Source organism: Echiichthys vipera, assembly GCF_963691815.1.
Source record: "Echiichthys vipera genome assembly, chromosome: 21".
NCBI classification, from domain to species: Eukaryota; Metazoa; Chordata; class Actinopteri; order Perciformes; family Trachinidae; genus Echiichthys; species Echiichthys vipera.
In genome coordinates, this window is record NC_139846.1 from 3621408 (window position 1) to 3648818 (window position 27411).

Genomic DNA, 27411 nt, shown 5'->3' on the forward strand with positions numbered 1-27411 from the left:
CTTTTACCGGTACTTGCAGATGCGGCATTCCTTTTGTCTAAAGATGAAAAACATGTCTGAGACAGGTAGGTGTTTGATAGAGCTGTTCAGGAAGGCATATAACTCAGACACTGGTGGCAAGATTATCTCATGTTTGTATAAGAGTCTGTTAAATCTTAAAATGCACTCAACCTCGTATGTTAAAACAAAGTGGGAAAAGGAAGGAGGAATTGTTCCATCCGATGAAGACTGGACAACAATATGGAGATACCAATGGAAGTGCACCAGTTCACAGAAATGGAGGGAATTTGGGTGGAAAAATCTAATAAGATATTTTATTACACCCACACAGAAATCCCACTATGTTAATAATCCCCCTGTTTGTTGGAGAAACTGTGGAAACCAAAACGCGAACCATTATCACATCTTCTGGGAGTGCTCTGTTGTTAAAGACTATTGGAGGGAGATACACAAGGCCTTACAAGACATTTTTAAATGTGAATTACCTTTTGCAAGTAAAACCATATATTTTGGATATATACCTCAAGACTGGTCAAAAGGAGATAAACTCCTAATGAATGCACTGCTTGTAGCCGGTAAAAAAACTCTTACCAGGAAATGGTTATCTCAGGAGAGCCCAACTTTAAATGCATGGATAGAAATAACAATGGACATTTATAAAATGGAGATGATAACAGCATTTGTCAACTATAGATTAGAACAATTTGCTTCCTGCTGGCAGAAATGGGTTTCCTACGTAAAGCCTCTTAGGCCTGATTTTTACTTTTACTTATCAATAATAAAGTTACAAAGAAAATGTCACTCCCTAAAAGTTCTATTTTTTCTGTTTGTTTATTTAGTTTTCTTCTTTCCTTCTTTTTTCCTTTCCTCTGTTTGTCTGTTATGTGTATATACACAAACAAAAAGACTGGGAATTGTAGCAAATATGAATATATGAAGAATACATATATTTGAAATGCACTTTGTGAAGAAGCATATTTGTCTTGATGATGAAGAATATCAATAAAAAATGAATTACAAAAAAAGAAAAGTCTAAATAATGAGAAAGGAATTCATAATATTGAGAAAAAAAGTGAAGTAATGAGATAAAAAAGTCGAAATAATGAGATAGAAAGTCATAATATTGAGATAAAAAGTCAAAATAATGAGATTAATAATATTGATATAAAACATCATAATTATGAGATAAAATGTCGAAATAATAAGATTAAAAATCATAATAATGAGATAAAATGTCGTAATTATGAGATAAGATGTCAAAATAATAAAACAAAAAGTCATAATAATGAGATAAAAATTCATAATAATGAGATAAAAAGTCAAAATAATGAGATAAAAAGAAGTTAAATGTATGAGATAAAAAGTTGAAATGAGATAAAAAGTCATAATGAGATAAAAAGTCATAATTATGAGATAAAATGTCAAGTAATGAGATAAAGTCATAATAATGAGATAAAAAGTCAAATAATGAGATAAAAAGTCGTAATAATGAGATAAAAAGTCTAAGATATGAGATAAAGTCACACTAATGAGTTAAAAAAAAAGTTAAACGTTTGAGATAAAAAGTTGAAATGAGATAAAAAAGTCATAATGAGATAAATTCAAAATAATGAGATAAAAAGTCATAATTATGAGATAAAATGTCAAGTAATGAGACAAAGTCATATTAATGAGATAAAAAGTCAAAATAATGAGATAAAAAGTCATAATAATGAGATAACAAGTCTAAGATATGAGATAAAGTCGCACTAATGAGATAAAAAAAAATGTTAATCGTATGAGATAAAAAGTTGAAATGAGATAAAAAGTCATAATGAGATAAAGTCAAAATAATGAGATAAAAAGTCATAATTATGAGATAAAATGTCAAGTAATGAGATAAAGTCATAATAATGAGATAAAAAGTCATAATATTGAGATAAAAAGTCAAAATAATGAGATTAATAATATTGATATAAAACATCATAATTATGAGATAAAATGTCGAAATAATAAGATTAAAAGTCATAATAATGAGATAAAATGTCGTAATTATGAGATAAGATGTCAAAATAATAAAACAAAAAGTCATAATAATGAGATAAAAATTCATAATAATGAGATAAAAAGTCAAAATAATGAGATAAAAAGAAGTTAAACGTATGAGATAAAAAGTTGAAATGAGATAAAAAGTCATAATGAGATAAAAAGTCATAATTATGAGATAAAATGTCAAGTAATGAGATAAAGTCATAATAATGAGATAAAAAGTCAAATAATGAGATAAAAAGTCGTAATAATGAGATAAAAAGTCTAAGATATGAGATAAAGTCACACTAATGAGTTAAAAAAAAAAGTTAAACGTTTGAGATAAAAAGTTGAAATGAGATAAAACAGTGATAATGAGATAAATTCAAAATAATGAGATAAAAAGTCATAATTATGAGATAAAATGTCAAGTAATGAGACAAAGTCATATTAATGAGATAAAAAGTCAAAATAATGAGATAAAAAGTCATAATAATGAGATAACAAGTCTAAGACATGAGATAAAGTCACACTAATGAGATTAAAAAAAATGTTAATCGTATGAGATAAAAAGTTGAAATGAGATAAAAAGTCATAATGAGATAAAGTCAAAATAATGAGATAAAAAGTCATAATTATGAGATAAAATGTCAAGTAATGAGATAAAGTCATAATAATGAGATAAAAAGTCAAAATAATTAGATAAAAAGTCGTAATAATGAGATAAAAAGTCAAAATAATGAGATAAAAAGAAGTTAAACGTATGAGATAAAAAGTTGAAATGAGATAAAAAGTCATAATGAGATAAAGTCAAAATAATGAGATAAAAAGTCATAATTATGAGATAAAATGTCAAGTAATGAGATAAAGTCATAATAATGAGATAAAAAGTCTAAGATATGAGATAAAGTCACACTAATGAGATAAAAAAAAAAGTTAAACGTTTGAGATAAAAAGTTGAAATGAGATAAAAAGTCATAATGAGATAAAGTCAAAATAATGAGATAAAAAGTCATAATTATGAGATAAAATGTCAAGTAATGAGATAAAGTCATAATAATGAGATAAAAAGTCAAATAATGAGATAAAAAGTCGTAATAATGAGATAAAAAGTCTAAGATATGAGATAAAGTCACACTAATGAGATAAAAAAAAAAGTTAAACGTTTGAGATAAAAAGTTGAAATGAGATAAAAAAAGTCATAATGAGATAAATTCAAAATAATGAGATAAAAAGTCATAATTATGAGATAAAATGTCAAGTAATGAGACAAAGTCATATTAATGAGATAAAAAGTCAAAATAATGAGATAAAAAGTCATAATAATGAGATAACAAGTCTAAGACATGAGATAAAGTCACACTAATGAGATTTTAAAAAATGTTAATCGTATGAGATAAAAAGTTGAAATGAGATAAAAAAGTCATAATGAGATAAAGTCTCACAGCACTCAATGAGCGCCTTGCAGCATAAATGAACCAGCTGCTGAGAGACGGGACTCACCCAGAATAGCTAACCGAAGGGTGAACGGTCCTGATTACGATCAAGGGTGCAGTCCCCTCCAACTATCGGCCAATTACCTGTCTCTCCACAACATGGAAGCTCATGTCAGATAGGTTGGCATATAGACCAATACATGAGCAAAGCACAGAAGGGCATTGGTAGAGACACCAGAGGAGCCAAACACCAGCTCCTGGTTAACAGGACAGTCGCCCAAGACCGCAAGTCCCAACACACCAACCTGTGCACAGCCTGGATTGATTATCAGAAAGCCTACGATTCGATGCCACACACATGGATCACGGAATGCTTGAAGTTGTTCAACATCAACAGGACTCTAAGGGCCTTCGTTGCAAACTCAATGGGGATGTGGTTGGCCAATGGTAAGCCACTTGCACAAGTATCCATCAAATGTGGCATCTACCAAGGAGATGCTCTGTCCCCACTGTTGTTCTGCATAGGTCTGAACCCCCTAAGCCAAATAATCAACAAGACTGGCTATAAATGGAGCTATGATCAGTCACCTCCTCTACATGGATGTCATCAAGCTGTACGCTAAGAGCGAACGGAACATCGATTCCCTGATCCACACCACCAGGATATATAGCAATGACAGCAATGAGATTGAGATGGCAACCTCAAACAAGCAAGGAAGAAAGCGACAACTGCCAAATACCTCCGGCGACTAAGACAAGTTCTAAGAAGCCAGCTCAATGGCAAGAACAAGTCCAGGGCAATAAACAGCTACGCCCTGCCGGTGATCAGATACCCTGCTGGAATAATCAGGTAGCAAAAGGACGATATACAGACCACAGATGTTAAGACCCGGAAGCTCCTCACCATGCATGGCGGGTTCCAACCCAAATCCAGCACCCTGAGACTGTACACAAGCCGTAAGGAAGGAGGCCGTGGACTAGTGAGCGTGAGAGCCACTATCCAGGATGAAACATCTAAGCTCCATGAATACATCAAGGATAAGGCCCCCATGGATGACGTACTCAGTAAATGTCTCAGACAATGGGACATATGTGGAGGTGCTGGAGGAGGAGCCAACATGGGAGGACAAGCCCCTACACGGCATGTACCACTGGAGAATCACTGAAGTGGCTGATCTCAAGAAGCCAATGGCTAGAGAGGGCTGGCCTACAGGACAGCACTGAGGCACTCATCATGGCTGCACAGGAGCAGGCCCTGTGCACCAGAGTGATAGAGGCCCATATATACCACACCAGACAAGACCCAAGGTGTAGGTTGTGCAAAGAGGCACCTGAAACAATCCAACACATAACCGCAGGGTGCAAGATGCTGGCAAGGAAAGCATACATGGAACGGCATAACAAAGTGGCTGGCATAGTGTACAGAAACATCTGTGCAGAGTATGGACTGGAAACCCCAAGATCCAAATGGGAACTCCTCCAAAGGTGGTGGAGAATGAGCGAGCGAAGATCCTGTGGGACTTCCAGATACAGACTGACAGGATGGTAATGGCAAACCAACCAGATATCGTGGTGGTGGATAAAGGACAGAGGAAAGCTGTGGTGGTGGATGTGGCGATACCAGGCGATGGGAACATCGGCAAAAAGGAACACGAGAAACTTGAAAAATACCAAGGGCTCAGAGAGGAGCTGGAAGGTAAAGGTGACAGTAGTGCCCGTGGTGATCGGAGCACTAGGGGCAGTGACCCCTAAGCTGGAGGAGTGGCTACAGCAGATTCCCGGTCTTGGTTCAGAAAAGTGCAGTGCTCGGAACAGCAAATATACTGCGCGGAACGCTCAAGGTGCCTGGCCTCTGGTAGAGGACCCGAGCTTAGAGAGAGTGTCAACCACCCGCGGAGGGTGAGGAGAAGATTTTTATATATATATATAAAATATATAACATATATATATATAGGGGTCACGTGATGACGCCGAGTAAGATGGCTGCTTAGGCTGAGAGCTGCGACACCACCCTTTGACATTTTGTGTGAATATATCGGCTTTTGTTTTTTTTTCCACATTTTTCTCTCACAAATTGCCGATTGTAACTTTTTCTCACCACCGATATGCCGAATAACCGGAAAAATTATGCAAGTGCATCCCAACAACAACAGAGCACCAGGGCTAACGTTAGCTCTAGAGCTAACCCGCCCTCTCCTGTTGCGCCTGCCCCGCAGCTCGTGGATGAGTCAACTTCCATTGCTAAAATACATGAGCTTCTTCAAGAACTATCAGAGTCTCAAACGAAAATCCACAACGACCAAACCAAACACTTTGCAGACATCCGTAAAGACGTGTCAGAAACGAGAAGAGCTGTCGAGGCGGTCGAAGCTAAATTAGGTGACGTGCTAACCAGGATGACTAGCGCCGAGGCTCGTTTGGACATGCTAGAAGACGCAGAGAGGCAGCGGTGCGACTCGCCCCCGGCTGCGGCTTCTGAGGTTGAAAGGCTGTGCGCCAAGCTAACTGAGTATGAGGACCGGGAAAGGCGAGTTAATCTACGCATTTATGGATTCCCAGAACGGGTTGAAGATAAAGATGCTATATCGTTTTTGAGAGCTACCCTCCCTGAAATCCTCCGAGATGACTTCCAAGGGGGTCTGGATTTGGAGCGTGCCCATCGGTTGCTGTTGCCAGCTAAGCCCGGAGCCCCCCCAAGGCCTTTCATCGTGCGCTTCCTGAGGTTTCAACAGAAGGAGCGGGTGAGACAACTGGCGAGAGAAATCGGAGACGTCCGTTGGCAGAATCACAAAATAAGCTTCTATCAAGATTTCTCCAAGGCCACGCAGGAGCGACGACACTCCTTTCTGGAGTGTAAACGTCTGCTTCACTCAGCTAAAATCCCGTTTGGCGTCGGGTATCCAGCTGTGCTTTCATTCACAATGGCAAGCGGGGTAAAGCATCGTTTTGATGACAATAAGAAGGCTCTGAAATGCATCAAAAACCTGTAAGTAACACTGACCTCAAATGACCCCCCCCCCCCCCCCCCCCCACACACACCGCCAGAGTGACCTGGGTGAGACAACGTGATTTATGTTTATCTTCATATCTTCAGCCCCCTCTCTGATGGACATTTTGATGAACATTTTTAGTTTCATTATATTGAAGATGGGAATGTTTTGTTTTGCTCTTTCATCCCGGCGTCATTACTATTGTTTTTATTGGCATACATTGTATTATAATCTATAGGCCATATGTGCACTATCAGTAGGCGTGCATTCATACTGTCTCTGTGCCTAGGCTGCAAGTGATGTTGATCCCCGGGGTGTGTGTGTGGGATGGGGAGCTTGTCCAAAGATGTCACAGACTGCTAAAGGTGTCACATAACTGTTACAAACCAGATGTTTTATTGCTAGAAGAGGGGGGGGGAATGGAAAAAAGAAAAAAAAAAATGTTCACACTGTTGCTATTTTTGATATTTGATAATTGGTGGTGTTGCTGCCTTACTTGGGTGGCCAGAAACTCATAGTTCTTTGAGTTAGTTGTCCGGTTGTGGATTTATCAGGAAGGTTTGAAAGTACTTTTCTTCTTCACCTTCCTTTGTTCTTTTTGGTGTTTTTGATGTTTTTTGTCCTTTCTTGTTTTGGGGTGCTTTTCTTTTTTGGATCCAGACTTCTCTCTTACCACTATGGAGGCACAACTTCTTTTATCGTATGACTGCTCTTAATCTCATTTCAGTCAATGCCAGGGGTCTTAACATTCCACATAAAAGAACTACTGTACTAGATTTTCTCCGTAAGAAAAATATAGATTTTGCTATGATTCAGGAATCACATCTATTATCCAAAGATGCGGGTCGTTTAGCTAATAAGTTTTATCACCCCATTGCAACTTCTTCTGCATCTACTAAATGTAGAGGAGTAATGGTACTGTGTAAACGAAAACTGAAATTTGATATGATTGACTCTTGGGCAGACGATGCGGGTCGGATGGCCATTGCTAAAATCCGTATGGATGGGAAAAACATTGCACTTATTTCTGCTTATGCCCCTAACGCATTTGATGCCGCTTTTTATGGACTATTAACTAAAGCTTTGCTCGATCTCACAGGATTTCATTTAGTTCTAGGGGCAGATTTCAATGCGGTGTGGGACAGCAGTATGGACAAAACGGGCGGGAGACCAGAGACCAACGTCTTGCATCCGAGGCGCTGCGCCAGTGGGCAGCTGATAAGGGCATGGTTGATATTTGGCGTATGTTAAACCCTTCTCTAAAAGACTTTTCATTTTACTCAGGAAGGCATAAATCCTTTTCGAGGTTAGATTTTATCTTCGCCTCCCAAGATTTATTTCAAAATATTCAAAATGTGCATTATATTCCAGTTACCTGGTCTGACCACAAACCAATACATTGTTCGGTTACTGTTCGTCCATCTTCTACTAAAGCCCCTAGGTGGCGCTTTAACTCATCCTTACTTCGAGATGAAAAATTTAAAACTCAGTTTGAAAGCAATTTTAGCGAATTTCTGGAGTTTAATGTCAGCTCTGTTTCTGATCCTAGAATACTTTGGGAGGCAGTGAAGGGCTTTATAAGAAGCAATACCACCTTATATGCCTCAACACGAAACAAGGAGCGCTCGGCCAAATTGGAGGATTTAGAATTAAAATATGCAACTCTTGATGCCACCTTGCAACATAATTTTAATGACCACACAGCCCTACAGAAGGAAATGATTAAAAAAGAGATTAATTCTCTTTTGAAACGCCGTTCAGAATTCCTCATGCACAAAACGAGGCAAACTTACTATTTTAACTCCTCTAAACCCAGTCACCTCTTAGCAATGAAGCTTCGAAATGATGAGCACTTTGCTGATATTTTTTGCATTAAAGATAAAGATGACATCATACAATCTGACCCAAAAAAAGTAAATGCTTCTCTTGCCTCCTTTTATCAGGAGCTGTATAGTTCGGAAAATCATTTTGATAAACGTGCCTGGAATAATTTCTTAAATGACATTAAATTATCTCGCCTTAGCGAAGATGACTCTGTAAAACTAGATGCCTCTGTTACTTTACAGGAGTGTGAAGCAGCAGTCAGAGAAATGCGTAAAGGTAGATCACCAGGGCCGGACGGAATCCCACCCGAATTCTATCTTACTTTCTGGCCTTTGATTGGTCCACTGCTAGTGGACATGATCCAATATTCAATAGAAGTGGGTTCATTTTCGAGAGATGTTAATTCGGCTTTAATCTCACTCCTTCTTAAAAAGGGAAAGGATCCGGTCGAGTGCTCCAGTTACAGGCCTCTTTCACTCTTAAATGCAGATTTAAAGGTTTTTGCTAAATTACTGGCCCGGCGGCTTCAAGGCTATATGACAGTATTGGTTCACAGTGACCAAACAGGGTTTATAAAGTCTAGATTGGCAACGGATAACGTTAGACGATTATTGCATGTTATAGATGGTGTTCAAACCTTGAGTTCCCCTGCTGCTGTTCTTTCACTAGATGCGATGAAGGCCTTCGACCGCCTGGAGTGGCCCTTTCTATGGTCAGTGCTAGAGTCTATGGGATTTGGCATGCCGTTCATTAATATGATTAAGGTGCTGTATAAAAACCCAACAGCCGTGGTGCTAACAGGCGAAACTAGCTCTCCTCCCTTTGCTATATCGAGAGGGTCAAGGCAGGGCTGTCCTCTCAGCCCTCTGTTATTCGCCCTTTCTCTTGAACCACTGGCGCAGGCCATCCGTATGTCTCCCACAATTTCTCCAATTACCATTAGAGGAACACACCATCACATTTCGCTTTATGCCGATGATGTTTTATTGTATTTAAACAACCCAGTGCAATGTATACCACATGTTTTGTCAACCTTTGAAGATTATGGCAAGCTTTCCGGTTTTAAAATAAATTGGCAGAAATCAGCCTTGCTCCCTTTGAATCTGGCCATGTATGATGTACCTATCCCTGCATCCATTCCAGTTTGTAAAAACTTTATTTATCTCGGGATTGATATTTACTCTTCTGTACAGACAATAGCTAAAAACAATTTTGGTAATACACTTAATAAAATCATTGCAGATCTAGACAGGTGGTCTAACCTGCCAAATTCACTCCGTGGCAGGGTAGCTATAATTAAAATGAATATTCTGCCCAGAGTCAATTTTGTAAGCTCAATGCTTCCCTTTATTAACTTGGTTTCAACCTAATGCTCAGGTATCATGGCGTGCCCTAGAGGAGCAGATACTAGCCCCATATTCGTATGCTAGCTTTTTGCATTCTAACATCTCAGTCCACCAATGTCGTTTAAGATTTGGATCCATGATTTCATATTTATTACTTGTATGGAGGAGGGTGGAGAAGTTAGTTGGTTGCTCTTCTGGATGGGGCCCACATTCTCCAATATTTAACAATGATAGATTGTTGATCGGAGGTCAACACATTCATTTTCCTGACTGGGAAAGAAAAAACATTTGTACACTTAACGATATCTTTGGGGAAAAGTGGTTACTTACTTTTCAGGACATTTGTATTAAATATGGTATAACGCGTACCTCCTTTTTCTTTTATTTGCAACTGAGATCCACCTTAAAAAGCAATGGTATTTCATTACAGAGCCCTCTTGTTACACACCCAATCCGCAAATTGTTTGAATCTGCTGGAAATACAAGTGGTTTTGTTTCAAGACTTTATTGGTTCGTGTTGCGACACTCTTACAGACCTCTGGCATTAGATAAAACATGGAGGAAAGATATCCCAAATTTGAAAGCTACATTTAATTGGGATAGAGTATGGGTTGATGTAAGTTTAGCATCCAGAAATCCTGACCATCAACAAATACACTATAATTATATACATAGAGTATACTTTACTCCTAGGAAGCTTCATTTGATGAAAGTTATAAATGATCCTACATGTACGTTATGTTCTTCCAAAGTGATCGGCAGTTATTTTCACATGTTCTGGGAGTGCACACCAGTGGCGGAATTTTGGAAAATGGTTGCCTTGAATCTGTCTCAGTTGTTCAAGATCAGTTTGCCTTGTTTGCCTGCCACACTAATTTTAAATGACTTGTCAGGGCTGGGTCTGACACTGGACGAGAGGAGAGCTTTGCTGGCGGGAATCACAGCTGCAAAAAAACTAATTGCCACACGCTGGAAACCTCCTCACTCACTTTCCTTCCGAGCATGGATTTTAACGTACCTGGACATTGTCTATTTAGAGTTGTCAACAGCTCGAGTACACGGAGCCAAAGAATCCGCAATAGAGGCTTGGAACTCGCTCCTAACTGTCCTCCGTGCGCTTCAACTGTAGTGTGTGATTAAGACTATTGGAATCTGGATCCAGGGGGTGGGTGGCTTGTGTTGGGGTAGTCATTTTATTTATGTATTTTTGTTATTTTTTTTTATTTTTTTATTTTATTTTATTATTATTATTATTTTTTTTTTTTTTTTCTTTTTCTTTTTTTTTTTTTTTCATTATTTTTTTTTTTGTTATTTATTTATTTATTCATTTTTCTTTGACCTTACTACATGCACATGTAATTTATTATTATTTTATTATTTTATTTGTATTGTTATTTTAGTTTTATTGTTCACTTTCATGTATCTATACAGTACGTTTATAGGTATGGGTATATATGAATACATGGCTTATGATTTATTGTTGTATTATTGACTTGTACCTTTCTAAGTTTTTCAGTATAAAAAAGAAAATAAAAATTTGATCACAAAAAAAACATATATATATATGTTTTATTTATTTCCCATATAACTCTTGGGCCCAACACTACAACATATAAATTAATACAGGTAATACAATTATTACACAGTGCAATTTCAATTTTCGTACTTTGTTAAATGAATGCAATCCAAATAATTTCCCAGTCTGGGATCATTAAAGTAATTCTATTCTGTTCAATTCTATTAACAAAAATGCTTTAAACGTAGCCTACTGTAAGACAAATCCATTAAATAGTCTTAATTAACTCTTTCTTCTTTTAATCGACATTCCTGTTTTAATAATTTATATGGACTATTTCATGTTATTTAAATATTTGCATATATGTAACACTATGGATTTGTGTATTGAATTAAATTTTAAATCTTACTTCCGGGCAGCTACAGTATATAAACCTCTGAAGGGGAACCGTATTCGGTGCAGTCTGTTCCCCACCGGTGGTTTTTCTCAGACGGACACTAACACGGGATTAGCATCAGCGCAGAAGCGACTAACATCCTGTTTTTAATCCCTTCAGAGTCCGGTTCGTCGTTTAGTAGCATGAACAATATGTTAACCATTATCTCTAACGCTCTTTGTAGGATCACTGGCAGGAGTGTGGTGAGTGGTTTCCGGGTGAACTCTGAGCTGTGGGCCGTTAATGAGCCAATGCTAACAGCTAACTAGCCTGGTTCTGTTTGTTGACCTTGTGAGAAGCATGTTAGCCACATTAGCATCAGAGGCTAGTTTGACTCTTGCTCTCCTGCATGTTCTGCTCGGATGTATAATGTTTGTAATGTGTGTGTTTGCCGGTTGTTGAGTGGCTAAAGTGCTGGTTTAAACAAAGCACGGCGAAATGAAGGAGCTCTGCGTAATCTTTAAATTGTCTGACTGTGGTGGTTTGACTTCTTTGAGCAGCTTTTATTCTTTACAATATTAAATCTATTTCTAAGTGTATAAGCAATAATAATATAAATTAAAATGACAGTAACGAATAGAAAAACAAACGTATGGAGTCTCCTACTAAACTGAGTATTTCAAAAAATAAAGAAGTTATAGTATATCTTAATAATTGAAAAGGTCATAATATAGTATGTCTTAATAATTGAAGAAGTCATAGTATAGTATGTCTAAATAATTGGAAAAGGTCTTAGTATAGCATGTCTTAAAAAATGAAAGTCATAGTATATTATGCATAAAAGATTGAAAATCACACTATACAGACATTCCTGTATAGTATGTCAAAAAATAATTCAAAAGCCATAGTATAATGTCCAAAATATGAAAAGTCATAGTATATTTGAAAAAGTCATAGTATGTCTAAAAGAAAAAGCCATAGTGCAGTATTTTTTTTAAAATTGACATTAAAATTATTTTTAAAATTCTACACATTTTGCATTTGCACTTAAAACCTTTACATCTGAATATGAATTAATTGAAGTGTAAATAAAAGATGGTAGTTGAAACACATTAGTGCGTCCATATTTACGGCAGCGCTTCTGTTGTTGTCTGTCTGTGTTGTGGTGTTTCAGTGGCAGCAGGGATCCTACAGTCTGTCATTAACTTGACATGAATCAGGTTTTATGATTTTTATAAATTATGCAACTATTTACTGAAAACTTTGAGCCTTAAACCAAATGTGTGACTGTAGGAACTCTGTTTTACGGCTCTTGCGCTCTCCCTCTGGCTTCCACTCCTTCATTCATACACACACGCACTCAACAATCCCCACTTATTTCTTGCTTCTCTCCCTCCTCTCCCCCTTCCCTCCCTCGCCTGAACCATAGGGAGCCCAAACAGTGTCAGAGGTAAGCGGCCCGTTGCTCGGCTGATGTTTGTTCCTTCCCTCTGCAGGGATGTGTCCGCTAAACCAGGAAAACCAAACGCATTCTTTTGCCTCTTAACCATCAAAACTCTTTTACTGTGTTTTTAGTTTTTAATTCTTTGGATTTAATTGATATTGTTCATTATTCCAAACAGAAGTCTCTGTGTTTCTGTTCTTTACACAGTGATGTGATGGTATAATCTGTGGTTAAACCTGGTTACGGCGGTTAAAAGCCGTCCCAGTGGTATTTTACATTGGCACAACATTTCCTACCCTTTTGAACCAGAGACACACCGATTTATCATCCAAACGTCGCTATGGCGTCGTCAAATAATATGTTCACCAATTTAAAAAAAAATTTTTTTTAAGTGGGTGATGTTTATCTGCTATGTTGAATGCATTTTTGTGCTGGCTAGCTTTTAAAAGGTTTATAAAGCTTTTGAATAGACACAGAACGATCACAATTATCCTGTCCAATATGATTGTGATTCACAATATTATCCGGATAATCATCGACATACTTTTAAAGCACTGTGTAGGTTTTTCTCCCATCTTGTGGTAAAATTTGTAATGTGTTTTCAAGGATTGAGAAGTGCTTGAATTTTGGATAAAGTGCTTCAAAATGCTTATAAATTGTATCTGCGTTCTTTCACAACAAATATCTATAGAATAGAAATTTTATTTCTTATCCTTCTGGTGTTACGAAACACAATTTCGTTGTTTATAGTATAATACCGTCTCTTTTTAATGGGATAAAAAAGGTGAAATAATCACTTTCAATATGTATTCAGAGAAGTATGTAATTTATCACAGCCCTAAGGTGCTAGAAAAGCTTTTAAATGGACCTTAAAAGTTCTTGAATTTGACCTTGGAAAAGGTGTACGAACCCTGAATTTTTATATTGTGCTCTCTAGGGCCTCGCTTTTTCAAACGTGCGTTGCAACTACGACAGGCGTTATGTGCCAAGAAGCCGTTTACCCTCGTTTTCTCAATTCGTCGGTCACACTGCCGTTCTAATTCTCTTTTTTCGGTGACAAGAGCTCCTTCTCCTGTGGCGTGGCTTAAGTATGATCTTGCATTATGAACCAAAATGCAGTGCACGCTTTCAAATGTAACCGGGCAGTGACAAGCTTGTCTCACTGAGCTCCTTTTCCAGTCTTCCACGGCCAGCGAAAACGTGTTTTTCCTTGGTATTAAATGTTGTGCCAATGAAAGAATGTTAAGTGTAGACACTGTTGGGCTGCTGCCAGACTGTGTGTGTTTATGTAATTTTAGTCTCCAGAAGTTGTGCATGTCTGTTTAGCTGCTGCTGTAGAGCTCCTCTGGCTGTGCTCTGGTCTGATTGGTTGGCTCCTGTGTCCCCCAGTTGCTGACTGACCTGTCAGAGTACGTCAATGTAACGTCGCCGGCGGTGGCGCCCGCCTTGGCACAGACCCGGCGACTACCACCCAAACCACCACCAGTCAGTACTAGGGCGTCTGCTGCACAGTTAGTTAGCGCCCAGACCGACCAGCTAGACACACCAGTAAGAAGTTAGCATCCTCTGTTTGATCACTAACAGGGCGGGAATCTGTCTTTTAACCCTAATTAACCTCTTAAAGTCGTCAGAACAACTGTTGGGAATGTGAGGATCATTTCTTGGTTCTCTTTTTTTTCTTACTGTGAAATCACTAACTGAAGGTGTGAAATCAGTAAAGTTGAGGGTTAAAAAAACAAATGAATCACAGGTGAACGTAGGGCTCAACGCAGGGATGAAACGGTTTCCTGTTTCATGATTAACCAAGGTAAAATTCGCATTACGGTTTCAAATTTGAATCATTTAAACCATTTTAAATTACACAACTCTGAAGAACTCAAAGTAAATTCTGACCAGGATCAGCTTTTAGGTGTCAAAACTACAAATATGGCTGCAATTTGTACCTCTCTATATTTTGAGTAATTACGATATTGTGCAGCTCATAAGCTTGATAATAAAAATGTAACACAAAAGACCCCAAAAGTACCTCTTTATTATTCATCTAGTTCTTTGTCAGTTGAATCAATTACTTGATCAATGTGGAGGTTGCACGCTGGTCTGGTGGTTAGCACTGTCACCTCACAGCAAGATGGTTCCTGGTTCAAATCTCGGTTGGTGCCCTTCTCTGTAGAGTTTGCATGTTCTCCACGTGTTTCTCTGGCACAGTCCAAAGACATGCAGGTGTTAGGTTAATTGATGACTCTAAATTGCCCGTAGGTGTGAATGTAAGTGTGCATGGTAGTCAGTCAATCACAGGGCACATAAAGCCAAACAGAGTGTACCCCGATGTCAGCTGGGATCAGCTCCAGCCCCCCGTTAGGGACAAGCGCTTGAAGATGATGGATGGATGTTGTCCCAGAAATATTTAAATATCTCTAATTCAACAAATATTAAAGGTGAATGAGCCGTCTAGTGTCTCAAGATCCAAAAATGAAAGCGGCGATGAACGGGCCCTCGCTCGCCTTTATCATTCTTAGTGGTAGACATTTCTGACCCCAAAGTCCCATCAAATTGTCATCAAAGCCCCGCCCACCTTCAACCCAAGCAGAGGTCTAATCAGCCAGAAGAAGGGAAAACACCTGTGTGGGTGTTCAGGGGTTTAAAGCTGCCTTTTAAACCATCCCTGATTGGTGCAGTTGACTTTCTTTCTCCGCCGCATCTTACCAGACTGATCTGTGAGTAAGATACAATGGAGCTCACAAGATCAATCCTACAGATATTTCCTGATTAGAGTAATCTCTGTTTTTATTTCAATATTTATTTTTGACTCTTTCAATATTTCCCCAGAACCAAGATGTTTTTTTAGACTGTTTGAAAAGATCCAGCTGGGGTTTTCCTCCCACCCTGTTACTGACCTCCCCATGACACACACACACACACACACACACACACACACACACACACACACACACACACACACACACACACACACACACACACACACACACACACACACACACACACACACACACACACACACACACACACACACACACACACACACACTCCAGGATGAACCTCCAGACCCCTAAAACCTGATCCTCAACACCTCTGAAGCCCACTTGCCTTCTTCCACCTGCTGTGATGAGGGCAGAACCTCCACACCTCCTGTCTTTGTGGTTCATTATGTGTCACTGATTTTGTGACATAATGATAACCTTTGTGTGTTTTTGGTCTCTAGGGAGCCAGAGTCGTGGTTTCCCGCTCCTTCGCTGACTTTACCTCTCAGGCGACCTTTGACATCAAGGTGTGTGTGTGTGTGTGTGTGTGTGTGTGTGTGTGTGTGTGTGTGTGTGTGTGTGTGTGTGTGTGTGTGTGTGTGTGTGTGTGTGTGTGTGTGTGTGTGTGTGTGTGTGTGTGTGTGTGTGTGTGTGTGTGTGTGTGTGTGTGTGTGTGTGTGTGTGTGTGTGTGTGTGTGTGTGTGTGTGTGTGTGTGTGTGTGTGTGTGTGTGTGTGTGTGTGTGTGTGTGTGTGTGTGTGTGTGTGTGTGTGTGTGTGTGTGTGTGTGTGTGTTAAATGACGTTTTTGTTGTGGTAGAAATGCGACGTTCACCGTCTGGAGGAGAGTCCTCCGTTGCAGGCGGAGCTGACGAGGGAGCAGGGCCTGCAGTATTACCGCGTCATGCAGACGGTGAGGCGCATGGAGCTCAAAGCCGATCAGCTCTACAAACAGAAGATCATCAGAGGCTTCTGTCACCTGTACGATGGACAGGTGAGGACATGTGAACATGACCTTGTGGATTGTGTGGAAACAATAATAGGAATTTGATTCCTTTCTAGATCTAGTTCCTGTTTCCTCTCTTGCATTTAGAGGTTTTGACTGCTGCTGAGCAGAAAATCAACATGAGAAAGATCAGTCCAACAAAGGGGACATTTCCTTATTACAGCAGCAAACATGGAAACATCAGTAAGAAACAATAAATGATAGCAAGAAATATAAAATAAATATAAACACAGGGAAATTTATCAATTGAGCATTTTTCAATAAAATAAATTCTTTAAAATATTGTAGATCAAGTGATCAGTATGGGGGTAAAGTTTAGAGACAACGAAAACAAGGCAGTGGAAAAATACCTTTAAAAAACAAAAGCACAATACCTTCTTATGAACAAATGCAAAAAGGAAGGTTCATACGTGATGTGAATTGTTTGTTAAAATGAGAGAAGAGGCAGAAAATGAAAAATAAATGTCCGAACAGTAAAAATGGTTTATTTCTCTCATTAGTTAAGGTTCACTTGCATCACTAGTTGTGTTTAAAAAGTTTAATTACAGCTAGGGATGCACCCTTACTTTTTTAAAAAGCTGATACCGTTAACACATATACATATGACCATGACATTAATACTATTAACAAACTAAAACAGTTTGGACTCTTTAAATGGAAATATTTATTTTTGCCAATGAAAAACTATTGGCAAGCCACTAGAAAAAAGAAATGCACGCAATCTGAAAAGTGCATTCTTCAATAACAGTAAATAAAATGTGCATTATGCACAGACCCAGTTTAAACTGTGTAAACAAACTGAAAAAGTGCATTCCATACTAACAAAAATTAAGTTTAAATGATTGACTGGTCATCAAGTGCCATCATTTCCATGATTAAGTCTTCAATAGCCTTAGCCCGTGGGTCATTTCTGGCGAATTTTTTGAAAGCATCGCCGATGTGTGTAAGTCCCAGTGGCTTCTTTGCAGCTAGCTTTAAGTTGCTAGCGTCTTTAGCAGCGCGGGCGTCCTCATATGCTTTTAAAATTTAGAATGCGTTCGTTCTGCCTTTTTAAGTTCATTTTTCTATTGTTCATGTGTAACAGGTGGAAAATACTGTGGATATCATTTCAAGTCAGCAACTACCACAATTTTGACCGAGTTAACGATTTATTTTCTGACATGAGGGGGTATTCTTGAATTTTTCCCAGTCAGATAGTTTTTCTAATTATGCTAACGTAACTTGAACGCAGTATTCACTTCAGGCCATTTGAATGTGATAGTTGGAGCGGGGCGTTGTCGTGCTGACAAATATATAGGTTATCGGGACTATTCGTCATGATAACGGAATGACGTAATACTTTCCAGTTATGGGCTGATAATTATCGTGCACCCCTAATTACAGCATGATAAATGTCCTAAAGTTCGTCTTCTCCTGCAGGAAGCGTGTGCGGTGGGCATCGAGTCGGCCATCAACCCCTCGGATCACCTGATCACTGCCTACCGCGCCCACGGCTACACATACACCCGCGGGATCTCTGTCAAAGAGATCCTGGCCGAGCTCACAGGTGAGAGGCGGCTTTGTTTTTTTTAAATCAAGCCATGGGGATGAATCGTACCTTTTTCGCAAGTATTCACTCCTCCTCAGGCCGTAAAGGGGGCGTGGCCAAAGGGAAGGGAGGGTCCATGCACATGTACGCTCCACATTTCTACGGAGGCAACGGCATCGTTGGAGCTCAGGTAAATGCACTGACAACACACGGAGAAATCCTAAAACAACGTTGTTATACTGTAGTTCTCTACGGTCCCAGAAAACCTTTTGTTCTTGGAATTTTACAACTTTATTTTCATAAAATTACAACTGTATTCTCATATTAGGGTTTTTTTTAACTTTCATATTACCATTTTATTTCTGTTAAATTCCGACTTTGCTGTTATCTTTTATTTTATCCTTCTTTTCCCCATGAGGCCTCCAATCATAAACATGCCACGTTTGTACCTGCTGAGTAAACCAGACAGTGATTGGTCTGCAGGAGTTGTCTGCACAGATCTTTTGATAAAGTTTTGCGGTTGTTAAACATGGACCATCATTTTTATTCAGTTCATCAAGAGCTCTCCATTTAGCATAACAAGTTACTTTTTAATAAATTGCAACTCTATTCTCAAAAAAATTCAACTTTTTTCTCTTGAAATATTGTTACATCATATTCATTAAATTCAAACTATTTTCATTAAATTAGAGAAATGTTCTTGATCATTTCTTGTCATATTAGTGTTTTGAAATGTATTACAACTTAATTTCCATTAAATTAAGACTTTATTCTTGTAATATTTTGACCCTTTTTTTCTTGAAATATCCCAACTTTATTTTAATTAAATTACAACCTAATTCTCATTAGGGATTTTTATTTCATTTAACCTTTTATATTACAAATTCATTTTCATCAAATTAGGAACTCTTTTTCGTGAGATATTACAAATTATGATTTTATTCTTATAATATTAGTTTTGTATATTACAACTTAATTTCCATTAAATTAAGACTTTTTTCTTGTAATATTACAACTTTGATTTCATAATATTGTTACATCATTCATTAAATTGAAACTTTGTTGTCATTAAATTAGGGACTTTTTTTCATGTTTGTTTTTTACCTTAGGGGCATGAGACAAAAGCTTTTCATGATTTCAATGAAAAACACTGATACACAATCATTTTGTGGGTTAAGTATTCCTTTTAAAAAAAAAAATTTTTTTTAAGGAGCGCAGAAGGACTGTAAAATGAAAGCATATCAGTGCAAACAGATATGACATGACGGGGTCCGAACGTATGACCGTTAAAAAGGTCATAAAACAACTGAAAAACTTTTGCACAATTCCTGAAATGCTTTGTTTAGCAAAAATCGAGCCATCAAATGAAGACAAGATGCCTTTATTTCAGACGTATTTGTAACCTTTTTCTTGTCTTTGGTTGAGCCTTAGTCAGAGTTTTTTTGTCTGTACACACCTGTGTCCACTTGTCCAGGTTCCTTTAGGAGCCGGCATCGCTCTGGCCTGCCAGTACCAAGGCAACAACCAGGTGTGTGTCGCTCTCTACGGAGACGGAGCAGCCAATCAGGTAAATTAAACTTTAAAAGTAACACTTTATTAATATAGGAACACATGTGCTCAAGCCTACCTGTTCCATCTGGTCCAATCAGGGCCAGCTGTTTGAGTCGTTCAACATGGCCGCCCTCTGGAAGTTGCCGTGCATCTTCATCTGCGAGAACAACAAGTACGGCATGGGCACGTCTGTGGAGAGAGCTTCGGCCAGCACCGACTACTACAAGAGAGGAGACTTCATCCCTGGAATCAGAGTGAGACGTGAACATTAGAGACATTAAAGTGTTGATGAACACTCGGGGTCGTGGGCGGTGGCTGCAGTGTGTCTGTTGACTGTACGCTGCAGCCGGCCTGGACAGACCCAGACTATAACAGGAGGACGCTCACAGTCCGTCCTGGCAGTTGCAGGTGTGAGCATCCACACAGCTGTCTGATGCTCATGTATGATACTGCACACACGCACACGCTGCTTAATGCCGTGTGAATGTTGCATTTTACTGCTGTAGAGGTTTGTTTGTGCTCTTAAGAATTGTAGAAGCTACGATGTCTCTTGATGAACTATGACTTTATCTTCACTAAATTACAAATTTATTCTCATTATTGATTTTTTCTCTTGAAATACTGTTACATCATTTTCACTAAATAAAAACTTTATTTTTATAAAATTAGGGACTTTTTTTTCTTGAAATATTTTGACTTTTATTTGCTGAAGCAACGATAAGAAGAAGCTGTCAAACATCAGCGTGGAGCATTTTGCGTGTGTTCAAAATGAGCAGGGAGTTGTAGTAGAAGATGGATATCCAGTTATCAAAGCGTGGCGTCTAAACATGAGTGCAAAGGGTCCAACACTGTGAATGTTTGTTTGTTTGTGTCGTAGGTGGATGGGATGGACGTCCTGTGCGTCAGAGAGGCCACAAAGTTCGCTGCAGACCACTGCAGATCTGGAAAGGTGAGCAGATTTGTTCTCTAGTGGTTTTTTTTGTTGTTTTGGGTTTTTTTTTAAAATAAAGGTGGCCGACTGCAGTGAGAAATGACCTGTCGTGTGTTTTAGGGTCCCATTATAATGGAGCTGCAGACTTACCGTTACCATGGACATAGCATGAGTGACCCCGGCGTCAGGTGAGTAACCTTATATTTGGTCTTTTCTCTGGGTCGAGATGATTGAAACTATCTAAGGGAGCCTGTTCCTTGGGGACTTGTCCCTGAAATCAGTAAAGTTTCCTCTTTATGAATAAATGTCTCATAGAAGCACTGATGGATGGACAAATGTATCAAAATATTCTCAAAGTCAGGACTAATGGAGATTTGACTCCTGCTGATGGTGGTGGAAGTGTTACTTTGAATTTATGACTTGGAGATTTTTTTATACTACTATTACTAAACACCGGTTTTGTTTTCAAATAGTTTTGGTGTTTCTTTTCTTTTTAAAATGGATTTGAAATATTTTTGCCATTTTTGAAAATATATATTTTGGGTGTTTTTGTTTCGAAATATTTGGTCTTTTTTAATATTATTGGCATTTATTTTATATTTTGATCATTCATTTTATTTATTTGAAATACAGTGTTCTTAAAAAAGATGAATTTTAAATATTTTGGCATTTATTTTTTTACATTTTAAACATTTTTTATTTAGACTTTAAAAAAGATTGTTTTAAATATAAATTAATTTATGTCTTTTTTGTAAAGAGTTTCTTGAAAAATTAGGATTTGAAGAAAAAAGCAAACCAAAAACCACAAAACAGGTTAAAAATCATATCATGCATATCTACAAAAAATGTAAAAGCTTTAATAAAATAAAAAGCGTTAAATAAATGAAAAAACCCTGACTCACTTCCACTGCAAAATCTTTTTCTGTAAAATCTTTCACCAACAATACAATAATATCATTGATTAATGTATTGCGATTTAAAGATGTGCCATTGTTTTCTTTATTTGTTCTGTATCTTCCTGTTAACGAGCGAGCGGCCAAGTTTTAGTTCTAACTGTGATGTCACTTCCTGTAGCTACCGCACACGTGACGAGATCCAGGAAGTGCGCAGTAAAAGCGACCCCATCACCATGCTGAAGGAGCGCATGCTCAGCAACAACATGGCGTCAGTGGAGGAGTTCAAGGTGAGGAAGCACACAGACACACGCTCACACACACACTTAGACTTCTCTTTATTGATCCTTTAGGAGGACTCCCGCAAGGAAATTAAATTTCAAGCAGCTTACAAAAACACAAAATACAGTATAAGATAAGCAATAAACTCTTGGCTAAATCAATATATAAAGTAAAACGATAAACCGTAAACAATAAACTCTTTGCTAAATAAATACAGAATGTAAAACAATGTAAAGTAAACAATAAACTTAACTCTGTTAAATATGTATAAAGTAGAGATACGAATACAGGTCAAATAAAATTCACAGAACATGAAATCAGATGAGTTAAATGTAGAGACGGGTATAAAATATGTATGACTGTATATGGCAGAATTTGGCAGTTTGATTAAATTATTGCACTTAAGTGGTGGATAAAGTTATTGCACAAAAAAGAAGAAAAGTGTCCAGGTATGTTAGAGAGATTATTAATTGCACATCAGTGTTTCCCACAGAGCAGGTATCAGTGTGTGGTGCAGGGCCGTACAGAGACCTTTTTGAGGGGCAGGGGCTCTGACCTCTCCCCTGTACAGATTATTAAACAGAGTTTAAGGAGACTGATCAGTAGGGATGGAATGATACACTGACTCAACTCACCATTGAATTCCATTCACCATACTGAGTTCACAACAAAAAGTGGTCAAATCTACCAAATATACAGGCTATTCTCCTCTTTTTTTAATTTAAGAATGATTATTTCTGCAAAAAAAAAATTTAAAATGACAAAAGCAATAATCGAATAAAACAAAGTAACTAAGGCTTTGCCTGTGTTCCCACAGTAGTATTTACATGTTTTTAAAAGAATATCACCATATCTACACTTGTGCTCATAGGTTTCCATACCCTGGGAGAATGTATTTATATATGTATAGTTGCACTGTCGTTATTTGCTGCTCTGTGTGCCCTGAATTGCCCCCCGGGGACAAATAAAGTTTTTTGAATTGAATTATTTTTTGGCCATTCTTCAGAGAATATGAATGATACCTCAAAAACCTTTCTTCCACTCATGGTTAATGGTTGGGTGAAGCTATTTATTGGCAAACAACTTTGTTTACTCTTTTTTAAATCAAAATGAGAAAATAAAGTACCCAAATGACCCTGATCAAAAGTTTACATACCCCAGTTGTTAATACCATGAATTGCCCCCTATAACATCAGTGACAGCTTGAAGTCTTTTGTGGTAGTTGTGAATGAGGTTCTTTATTTTCTCAGATGGCAAAGCTGCCCATTCTTGTTTGCAAAAAGCCTCCAGTTCCTGTAAGTTCTTGGGCTGTCTGGCATGAACTGCACGTTTGAGATCTCCCCAGAGTGGCTCAATGATATTGAGGTCAGGAGATTGAGATGGCTGCTCCAGTACCTTCACTTTGTTCTGCTGTAGCCAAGGACAGATGGATTTGGATGCTCCAGAACCTTCACTTTGTTCTGCTGTAGCCAAGGACAGGTGGATTTGGATGCTCCAGAACCTTCACTTTGTTCTGTTGTAGGCAAGGACAGGTCGACTTGGCCGCTCCAGAACCTTCACTTTGTTCTGCTGTAGGCAAGGACAGGTGGATTTGGCCGCTCCAGTACCTTCACTTTGTTCTGCTGTAGCCAAGGACAGGTGGATTTGGCCGCTCCAGAACCTTCACTTTCTTCTGCTGTAGCCAAGGATAGGTGGACTTGGCCGCTCCAGAACCTTCACTTTCTTCTGCCGTAGCCAAGGACAGGTCGACTTGGCCGCTCCAGAACCTTCTCTTTGTTCTGTCGTAGCCAAGGACAGGTCGACTTGGCCGCTCCAGAACCTTCACTTTGTTCTGTTGTAGCCAAGGATAGGTGGACTTGGCCTCTCCAGAACCTTCACTTTGTTCTGCTGTAGCCAAGGACAGCTCCAGGGCTGATGAGTGCACATTTTCCGCCAGTATTTTCTGATACCAGCTGCGTTCATCTTGCCAACCGTTTTCATTTTGGCCAAGTTTCCTGTGCCTCTGTAGCTCCCAAAACATCAGTGATCCACCTCTGTGTTTCACACACGTTCATGCACGCTCGCGGTTCGTTCGTTCTTTGTCTCCATCCGTGTGTGTGTGTGTGTGTGTGTGTGTGTGTGTGTGTGTCTCTCTCTCTCTCTCTCTGTCTCTCACTCACACGCACTCACCTCCGTCTTCTTTCTTGTTTTTAATTAACGGGTCTCCTTCTCTCCTCTGTCCCGTCAGGAAATTGACATCTCCATCCGTAAGGAGGTGGAGGACGCGGCTCAGTTTGCGACCTCGGACCCAGAGCCGCCGCTGGAGGAGCTGTGCAACCACATCTTCAGCAACGACTTGCCGCTGGAGGTCCGCGGGACAAACCCCTGGACCAAACTCAAGTCCGTCAGCTAGACTCTCACACTCCAGATGTGCATGCTTGCACACCTCCTTGACGAAGCCCCAGACTTCTAAACCTTTGGCGCCTCCTTCCTGGATTGCTAGATCATTCCGCACCTTAATGGGACTGGACCTGAAACCTGTCAATGTTATTTATTTATTTATAGTTTTATATAGAAATCTATTTAAGATTTGTTTGTGTGTTTTGCTCTGACAGTCGGTGGGTGTCTCCATGACCGCATTGAACTGCTGCCAGAGATTATTTGTAATGTTTGAGAAGATTTAAATATTTCAGGGCTGAATATTAAGGTATACGCACAAAATGTATCTTTTCTTTTCCTCCCCCTCAGTTTGTTTCCTCCACTTTTTAGTTACTTTAGCTGTTTTTTCTGACTTTTAATGTTCTGATAAATCGGATTTCGCTTCACCAAACTCTTTTCCCGCCAAGAAACCTGCAGCAACTTTGTGAAAAAAAAGTCGTTCATATTTAAATGTCAGTATTTTGACTTTTCAGATCTCTTTGTTTAGTTTAAACTGTTTTTAAGCGACTGCACACTACAAACACATTTACTCCAGCACTTTTACTGCAGTTTACTTGAGCAATTCCATTTAACGTTACTTTATACTTCACTACATTTAGAGATAAATGTAGCTGCTTACAAATGCAGATTATAAATATAATCAGCAAATAAAAAAAACCTCTCTGTAATGATGATGTTGTATGAAACCAGTTAAAAGTGAACTGCATACTATCTGTGGTGAAATGTAAATATCCCACAATGCAACAGGATAATACAACAGACCGGGGCAAAGGCAGCCCTGTAATGGAATAACGCTCAGATTTGATCACCTCTTGGTGGTGTTAGTTGTTTACCTTTTTCAGTTCTTTAAGGTGACACTCCAGGACAAAATGTTGTTTTCGGTCAATTTTACTGGTCACAGTATATAAAGTAGTCAACATGACTCCTTACTTCAGATAAATCCACAATGAAAGGAGACTAAAGTTACAAAATGGGATTCTAGTTTGTTGATTAAAAAGAGAAATCTTCCTCTATTGGAAGATTAAAACACTAATATTTTTCTGTCTGTGATTTGGAGAATTATGTGAAGATACTGACGGGTTCTCTGTTTCATGTCCGTCTCTCTACTTGTACAGATATGAAGTGTTTGCGTGCGATGGGAAATGAAAGACTGTCTGCCTGTAAAATAAATGCATAAAGAACGAGTGAAGGTGCATATGGTTTCTAGTTCTTTGTTTACATTTAATGTTGAGTGCACTTTATTTCTACTTCATGGCATGACAGATTTAGTTACTTTGCGGATTTTGTTATGAATTAAATTACTTTTGACAGATCATTAAAAATTAGAAATCATGGTTCCTGATTTTAACTACTTTATTTTTTTCCAATATGTTTATGATCTTAATTTTCGAACAATAACAATGCAACCGTTTGGAACTCGACATTACCTACACATTTAAAAATAATAAAAAAATAAATGATTAAAATAATGTGTATAATAAATTAATAAATACATTTAAAAATAAAATGAATAATATAATAGATTAAAGACCAAACAAATACATTTAATAATAAATTATATAAGATAATAAATACAAAATTGTAAACACAAAAGAACAAATGGATACATTTACTAATATAAAACATATGAAATACATAATTATAAGAATACAATACAATAAACATTTAATAGAGAAAATAGATGCATTAAATAATAAAATATATAACAAATTGAATTAAATATATATAATAGACAAAAGATAAATACTTTTCATAATATTAAATAAAAGATAAATAAAAGCCTACAGTTCCTTCTCTGATGACCCAATTTTACTTCTACCCGACTACATTTATCTGACAGTTTTTACAGTCTTATACCAATAAATGAAACTACCTGATACTTAATGAAATGAATCATTCATTGTTAATTCTCAAATGTGACAATTTCCGTTTTTCTTCTTTGAATAAAGTCAATAATGTTAAATGTTTTAATAATAATGTTGCCGGTTTGGACAAAACATTTCTGATTATTTTTAATGGAGAAAATTATCGTTAGCTAATGAGTTCTGAGCTCCACTTTAAAAAACTAAACCCTGCACTTGTATTTTCCTGACCTTTCGGTGTGCATATAAAACCTACTCAAATCAAATCAAATCAACCTTTATTTATATGGCGCTTTTCATACAGAAAAGTATCGCAAAGTGCCTCACAGAGATGTAAAGAAAAAGAGAAACATCAAATAAAATCAGGAGAAGAAAGTTAAAAGAACCCAACCCTCCCACCCCCACAGTCATGCACAGAGACATACACAAATATGTATACGTTCATACACACATTCACACATACACACACAGCCACGCTGACACACAGACACACACACTCACACCTAGCTGGCTAGCTGTCACTAGCTGTCACTACAGAGACATGGCCGGGCAGCAAGACCTGAGGTACAGAGGATGCTAGAGGAAGCTACCTTTGGGGGGCCAACCACACTGGGAGAGATCCCAGTCCAAGGTTGAAGGGAGCACCGCCACAGAGACCACCCCAACCCGGGCAGACAGGAGCCTCCGCACTAAGGTGCAGAGCCCTCTAGTTGCCCGGGCCGGAACTGTCCAAGGGACAGCACCCCCCGCGGCCAGACCAGAGACAACTCCCAATCTGGCAGGCTCCCTGAGGAAACACTGGAGATTAACAACTGTTGCCTAAAACAGTAAGAGGTTAAAATATGGAGGCTAAAAACATGAGGGACTAAAACATAAAGCATAAAGAACAGAGGCTAAAAACATGAACTAGAACATAAAAGCATAAGAGCATAAGACATGGGTTTTAGCATGAAAAAGGGAAAAAAGTGCTGTGATTAGCACTGCCTAAAAGAAATCAAAAAGTGTTAAGATTTCAATTAAAAGCCTGGTTAAAAAGATGGGTCTTAAGCCTCTTTTTAAAAACCTCAGCAGTCTCCGCGATCGTGAGGCTCTCCGGCAGGCTGTTCCACAGTCGGGGCCCATAACAATTGAAAGCCGCCACCCCTTGCTTTTTTGAACTTACCTGTGGTATGCTTAAAAGGCCGGTGCCGGAGGACCTCAGGGTCCGCGGCGGCCGATAAGGTAAAAGCAAATCAGATAGGTAAG

The 27411-nt window shown here is 38.3% G+C and overlaps 1 protein-coding gene across 4 annotated transcripts; it reads left to right on the forward strand.

Annotated features, from left to right (window-relative positions):
• Positions 1 to 11626: 11626 nt before the first annotated feature.
• Positions 11627 to 25464, forward strand: pdha1b (pyruvate dehydrogenase E1 subunit alpha 1b). 4 transcript variants are annotated; one of them, XM_083936133.1, is made up of 13 exons: positions 11627 to 11758; positions 12925 to 12945; positions 14329 to 14487; positions 16160 to 16225; positions 16516 to 16689; positions 18121 to 18247; positions 18328 to 18419; positions 19704 to 19796; positions 19879 to 20034; positions 20658 to 20729; positions 20832 to 20899; positions 21786 to 21894; positions 24114 to 25464. In XM_083936133.1, exons 1-13 carry the CDS (start codon positions 11699 to 11701, stop codon positions 24276 to 24278), a joined length of 1362 nt encoding a protein of 453 aa, XP_083792259.1. In that variant the 5' UTR covers positions 11627 to 11698; the 3' UTR covers positions 24279 to 25464. The 4 variants fall into 4 exon arrangements, with proteins under 4 accessions (XP_083792259.1, XP_083792261.1, XP_083792262.1 ...); XM_083936135.1 differs by lacking the exon at positions 14329 to 14487; XM_083936134.1 differs by lacking the exon at positions 12925 to 12945 and having other exon boundaries at positions 11637 to 11758.
• Positions 25465 to 27411: the final 1947 nt, after the last annotated feature.